Genomic DNA, 6,803 nt, shown 5'->3' on the forward strand with positions numbered 1-6,803 from the left:
TTTATTCAAATTTCATTTTATATAAATTACTAAATTTCTAAAGTATGGTTAGCTTAATCTTAATTTAAACAAGTTAAAAATAAGAAAAAATAATTATGGTTCGCTATGTATGGTATGCTTTGAGATATTAAAGAGTTTAAAGTGTTTGAGATAAAATTTATATAATTTGAGTTAATAGATTTTAAATGGGCTATGTTGAATATTGAATGGAAAATAAGCATAAGCTTTGTATTGAAATTTGGTTCGGTGAAGATGGAATGAAAGAATCAAAGGTTTATTGAAATTTGGTTTGGTGAAGATGGAATGGAAGAATCAAAAGTTATTTCAACTTATTTAAATTGGTTCAAGTCGTTGTTGTTTTAGAACAAAATATTCCATGTTAAACATACGAAATGAAGAAAAAACTCAGTTTGAACCAATAGGTTTTGAATTTTTTTTCTAATAGATTTCCATTCTTTCATCAATTTAAAATACTCGCAATTTGAATTTCAAAATGTAATACACTTGTGAGTTAATATTGATACAAGATGGGAGAACAACAAAAATAAAGAAGATAAAATGTTAGAGAAAAATCCAACAACTTATGATTTTGATTAGTAAAAACATGATTTTTTTACATGCCTTATTGAAAATTTCTAAAATTATGTCACAATCTATATGTAATACATATTAAAAAAATTGTTTGTGACAACATAATTGTGATACGAGTTGAACCATGGATGAACAAAATGCACACAACTTGTTCGATGAAATGCTTTATTGGATTGAAACATGCTATGCTGATGAGGAGATGGAGGACGTGAACTGAATGAACTAATGAATGGAATAGAAGATGGAAGTTGCCAACCCACTTGGAGATTACGCCAAGATAAATGGATGAACCATATTCATCACGCTGCTCAATAACTATCCAAGATAAGTGAGACAAACGACAATGTGCCACTCTCATAAGCCATTTGAGATAAGTGATAAACACTTCAATACACCACTCGCACGTTTTGCAAGATAAGTGAAGGAAACATTGATAAATGGAATTGTGCCCTTCACCACGCCACTCATGAATACATGAGATAAGTGGAGGAATTCCACTTGGACTAGCTAGCTCCGATGAACTCACACACCATGCACCAAAGCATTATCTTATGAATGACTTTGCATATATTCCAAATCTGAATTATACATGAGCAACCTTTTTTTTATAGGGAGAAGGATTACTAATTTGCATGTGCTAATTTGTTCTAAAACAAGGTTAAACCCCTAATTTTATGTTTGTGATCACGGATTTAGCTATACCAAGTGAAACATGTGACAAAGTGTGGAAAACGTGTGTGCTCCTATTTGCGCCTTGCATCCCCAAACAAGCAAAAAAGAGAACACTGCAATGTGGACGCTGGGCACCATCAATGGTTGTTGGGCACCAATACTGATTTGTATGCCAAATGAGTTGCTTGCTTTCACACGCCTCATTTTCTTGCTTGCACCTCTTTTGCTAAGGACATCCTTTATTTATTATGTACACCCTTGGGTTTAATAGAATCTCATCATTTGCTCCTAAGAATTCATTAACCTTTGATTCTCCATCAAGACCTCATAAAATAGGAACATTGATGAATCTTGAAAAAAAGAGGCAAAATATAATATAAACTCATGATTTGATCTTGTCCATAGGAGTATATGTACCCAAAGCTTCATGCGACCATGATTGAAAAAGGAAAATACACATTTACGTATGCATGTTATACCATGTCATATCTAGAAAAAACATGCATTTTTGTCAATTTCTACTTGATTTAAAGGTTCCAGACGGTTATTCATCCAATATGTCTCTATGTATAAACATCTAAGGTGGGGAAATATAAGGATGAATTGTCATGTATTTCTACATTTCTTTCTCCCTCTTTCAATTCATGGTGTTCTTCCAAAGGAAATTAGGGAGACTATAATTGAACATGTACTTAAAAACACAAAATAGTGGAGTTTTAGTTAGTATACGAATAATTTAGATTACTTTGGGGTTTTGACATATATTATTGAATTAAGTTACTCTAATGAAAATAATGTTATTTTTATTTACATGTGATTGGTGTGATGTGTATTCAACACTACAAGAAAATCCTCAATTATAAACCAATTTTAGAAACCAAAAATAGTTAGTCACTATAGTGACCAAATACCACTTTACAAAATTAAAAATGATTAGTTACTAAAATAGTCACTATTATAAATAAAAAATTATAATTGGATCTATTCATCTATGCATCTATTGCACATATTATTGCACACACCATTTGAGCCTTGAGGTAAAATAAAAAAAATATAGATAAATGGTTCAGAAAAACTTAACTGGATTGCTTGACAATGGAGTGTGGAAGGAATGTGGAGGCAACTGGAGGCAATTGCTGCTGCTGCTACTGAGAGCTGCTCGAATAGAAAAGGAAAAAAAGGAAGAATTAATGCGCCACGAATGGAGGAGAAAGAAATAAGGTGCTAGGTCAAACTAGAAATCAGATTCTTTTTGGGGGTGCAGGTGAGGTGATAAATACAGAGAAAGTTACAAACTTAATCTTTATTCTCTTTCTTCCGTTATTTTTAACTTTTTTACTATGGACAAAGCTGGAATTAAAAAAGTTTTTGGAGCACAGGAGAAAGGGTTGGGAGTGCAAGGAGAAGCCCCCAAATATTTGGTCATGTAATGTAAATAAGGTTTTCAAAGCCCCAAAACGTCTTGTCAACTCTTTCATGAGTTTTCTTTCTGAGTGTATCCCTTAAAGACCCCTTGACAACATAATCCTTTACCTTTGAAAAGGAACTCGTCTTGTTGAAAATAGTTTTTGTGTGAATCCTTTTAGCACTCAAGAAATATTTTAGAGAAATCACCCTTTGGATACAACTCTCTTATGTTATTAAAGCCTAAAAGTTAGTTTCAAAAGTATTAAGCAATATACATTTTCTTGAAAGAGCATCAGCTTCTAAATGTGTGAATTTCTCAATATACTCTACCCACTTAGAGTGTCTCTTCTTAAGTTTCCATTGGTTTTTCAAGTATATTAGGGATTTGTGATCATTGTAAATCACAAATTTCTTAAGTAAAAGATAGTACTGCCAATTTTGCAAAGACCTAACAAGAACATAAAACCTTTTGTCATAGGTAAAGTATTTAATATGACTACCCTTTAATTTTTCACTAAAAGTAAGCTTAGGGATTTCCTTCTTAGGGCAGGATAGCTCCAATGCTTTCATTGGAAGAATCACATCTATCTTAAATGACGTGGTGAAGTTAGGTAATGCTAAGATTGGTCCACTGACCAAACCATCAACGTCTTCCATTAAACTTAATATGCCACCTGACAACCATTCGATCGTGAACTAAGAACGATGCAGCCGTAGCACCACAAGAAGACCGTTCTTACCCTAAGCCAGATTTTGACAACACAGTTCTTTAAAGAATAATCATGTTGAAACTAGAAATCTTTTTTCTTGAGGCAGAAGCAAATACACTATCTTCGATTAAATTAGGTGTCTAGAAAACTTTATAGATAATCTCATAAATATTTTTAACTAGCATACTTTAAATTTCTAATATTGCAACATATCTATATTCATCATAACAAAAAAGACGCACCGACAATGAGACATTAAAATCACAAGTCAGTAAAAAAAAATAGTGTATCTCTATCACCTTGGAATCATTTTATTTTCCATTCAAATCGGTTCAACAAGATACAATGAAAATAATAAACTGTCATTCATTTTCTAAGCAGTTTAAATGAAATTAAGATTTTCAGAACAATGACCTTATTTGATGTTACAGCGTTCATCAACTTAATTACCCAGCGATGTAGCATATCAACCACCTCAATTGAGCTACAGAAATTCCACTAAGATATCAAGAAAATAGTAAAATCATTTATTTTTCTTTCCCAGTGGGCTGTTTAGCTTGTTATAATGGAAATGGAAGCACCAAGCGAGCAAGTCCATATATCTGCTTAGTGTACAACCTTTTCCATGGGGATTTATTTCTAAGACAAAAAATAAAAAAGAAAAAGAAAAAAAATGAAAAGTTTTGTTAAAATTACTTTATACACAACTTAAACAAATTAAAGAAACTATAAAGAGATAGTTTCTACAAATTAGCTTGTGCATAAACCAATTTTAAAATTAAGGAAAAGTTCATTTCAATTTTTCTTCCTAATTTTCTCTCATAAAATCCTCATAGAGAAATTCGTCAAAACAAGACCTATGTTTTATTACCATATCATTTTAATTTAATCACAATTAGATGCATCTCATTCACTTTATCCTATAAAAATCAAAACGAAAGATACTATTGAATTAAAAGTATAATGCAAAACTCACAATAATTTAGATGGAAGCTACCTACCTCCAGGGTTGGAGAATCTACAGAAATGCAACTGGTGACTTGATGACCCTTCGTTGGAAGGGGGAGCTTAGAAGGCCTCAGTTAGCATATCTCCTTCAACAAAAGCTGTGTCCAAACAAAACTCCAAGCCTTTAGCACTTGATTGCAATTACTCTTCATGGATATTCATCTTTGCTTTGTGGACTATAGATTCACCTCTCTGATATAGATCTAGTTCAATGCTTGACAGGATTTGGAGAGTTCAGGCTATCCCTGAAAATACGTATTTTGGAAATAACAGAATCTCACTGCATATTTACTGAAACCCAATATAGAATTCATGCCAACACCAATTCATTAAAAGGCTCAAAGTCTCCCAACAACTTTTCCGACTGACAAACCAATAAAACCAAAGTTTTCCACACATCCTCACAGCAAAATCTCCCACCTACCAAACCACTAAAAACCTTCCCTAGCAACTCAAAATCCCCTTCCTTGCACACCATACCAACGAACTCATTCAAACTGGAGGAACGCGGAACATAGCCTTTAAAAATCATCTCCTCCAAAACCAACCCTGCTTCCTCAAACTGCATACACCGGCAAAGCCCATCAAACAGGGTGCGGTAAGTCACAACATCAGGAACACATTGTCTCCTTGGCATGTCCCGAAACAAATCATCAGCCTCCCTCCACTTCCCCTCTTTACACAGCCAACCAATAACCACATTGTAGCCAAAAACATCAGGCTTCACACCCTCTAACCCATCATCCAAAACCCTATAAGCCTCTTCAAACTTCCCCTCCCTACAAAACTCCCCAATTAACACATTACACGTCACAGAATCCGGCTTTACACCACCACTCTTCATTTCCTCTAAAACCCTGAACCCTATATCCTTCTTCCCCCCTTTTAAAAACCCTGAAACCAAAGTGTTGTACACCACAGCATCAAGCTTCAAACTGTTCCTCACCATCTGATCTTTCAGCCTAACCGCGGAATCAAAATCACCCACCTCGCAAACAGCTTTAATCAAATTAGTGTACACAAAAGCATTAGGCTTAATTTTAAAAACCCTCTCCATCTCTTCCTTCACCTTAAACGCCTTGGGAAGGTGCAATTGAGGGCTTTTGCACAGCAAGTTAATTAGAGTTCCGAACGTAATTTGATTCGGACGAACGCCTCGCCTGCGCATTTCGTTGAACAGCTTCCACGCCCGATCGCGGTCATCGGTTAGAGAACACGCGTGGATGAGGATGTTGTAGGAGCATGCGTCGGGACCGCGAAAGCGGGGGAGGTGCGGCAGGAGGCGCGTGAATGAGGCGAAGTCGCGGCAGGAGAGCAGCGCGTGGAGGAGGGAGTTGAAGGAGCGGAGGGAGGGGGAGGGGATGGAGAGGAAGGTGCGGAGGGCGCGCGATGGGAGGCCGGCGCGCGCGTAGGCGGCGATGACGTGGCGGAGGAGGGGTTCTGGGGTAGGGAAGCGCGTTTGGGTGTGGAGTTGGTTGAGGAGTTGTTCCATTTGGGGGAACATTTTGGCTTGGGCAAGTTTGGTGATAATGAGGTCATAGGAGCGGAGGGAGTGGCGGAAGGGGCGGGCGGAGGGGTGGTTAGGGTTTGGGTTGAGGAAGAGTTGAAGGGCGACGGAAGGGTCTTTCTGGGAGCGGAGGAGAGAGGTGAGTCGGAAGGAGGAGATGGGTTTGGAAGTAGACATTGCTGTGTGGTTCTTTAACTTCAGTTGCTTTGTGTGTTTCATCACTATTATTGTTGAGTGAATTATTATTATTTCAGTGGTGTTACGGTGAAATTAAAATTTTGAATGGCAAAAATAAAAATTATTTGTCACTTATAACTAAAAAAATTTCCATTAAGTAATTTACCTTAGTGATGACATTTGTCCCAAAATGACGGTTTTTTTTGTCATTTGAATTCTTTGGCGAAATGGACAAGTTTGCCTTAGCTTTATCATACCATAATGATTTCTGAGCGGTGGTATTTCAGTATTTTGCCCTTTTCTGTTTCTTCTCGTTTTGTAGTCGAGACTGTACTGCTTGATTGACGTAATGAAAGATTGACTTGTGAAGCCAATGTATGACAAAGTTTTTCCTTCTTCTGCATATTTCAAAATTAGTTTCTCATCTTTCGATATTCCTTCATCTTCATCTTCTGCTTCTTTGGCCATATCCGGTTCAAGGTAAATTAAACAATAACCAAGCTTCTTTTCAAGCTTTCCTTCTTGGTCTTCATTAATTGGTCTTTTATTTCTTCTTTGGACTTATTCTTCTTCTTCTTGATTTAAGGGTTTTTTCCTACTTCATACTTGGTTAACATTGGGTTGAACGACTAAATATTGTTCAAAATGAGTAGTTTGGGTTTTCCTTTCGTTAAAGGTTCTTCCTATACTTTTATGTTTAACCAAACTCTATCTTTGTTTCATCTTTGTAT

At 36.0% G+C, this 6,803-nt stretch overlaps 1 protein-coding gene across 2 annotated transcripts; it reads right to left on the bottom strand.

Moving 5' to 3' along the window:
- Window positions 1-1,135: 1,135 nt before the first annotated feature.
- On the bottom strand, window positions 1,136-6,126 carry LOC114169222 (putative pentatricopeptide repeat-containing protein At1g53330). Of its 2 annotated transcripts, XM_028054274.1 has the most exons (3): window positions 4,577-6,126; window positions 4,382-4,486; window positions 1,136-2,418 (listed from the first exon to the last, which is right to left on the bottom strand). In XM_028054274.1, the coding sequence occupies exon 1, from the start codon at window positions 6,112-6,114 to the stop codon at window positions 4,699-4,701; it is 1,416 nt and encodes a 471-aa protein (XP_027910075.1). In that variant the 5' UTR covers window positions 6,115-6,126; the 3' UTR covers window positions 1,136-2,418; window positions 4,382-4,486; window positions 4,577-4,698. The 2 variants fall into 2 exon arrangements, with proteins under 2 accessions (XP_027910075.1, XP_027910074.1); XM_028054273.1 differs by having other exon boundaries at window positions 4,382-6,126.
- Between the last annotated feature and the right edge of the window lie 677 nt (window positions 6,127-6,803).

The sequence above is a fragment of the Vigna unguiculata genome, chromosome 11, assembly GCF_004118075.2.
Source record: "Vigna unguiculata cultivar IT97K-499-35 chromosome 11, ASM411807v1, whole genome shotgun sequence".
Classification (NCBI taxonomy): domain Eukaryota; kingdom Viridiplantae; phylum Streptophyta; class Magnoliopsida; order Fabales; family Fabaceae; genus Vigna; species Vigna unguiculata.

Bases quoted from the DNA above. Each gene is read 5' to 3' on its own strand.
- LOC114169222 (XM_028054274.1), bottom strand. From the start codon at position 6,114: ATGAAACACACAAAGCAACTGAAGTTAAAGAACCACACAGCAATGTCT.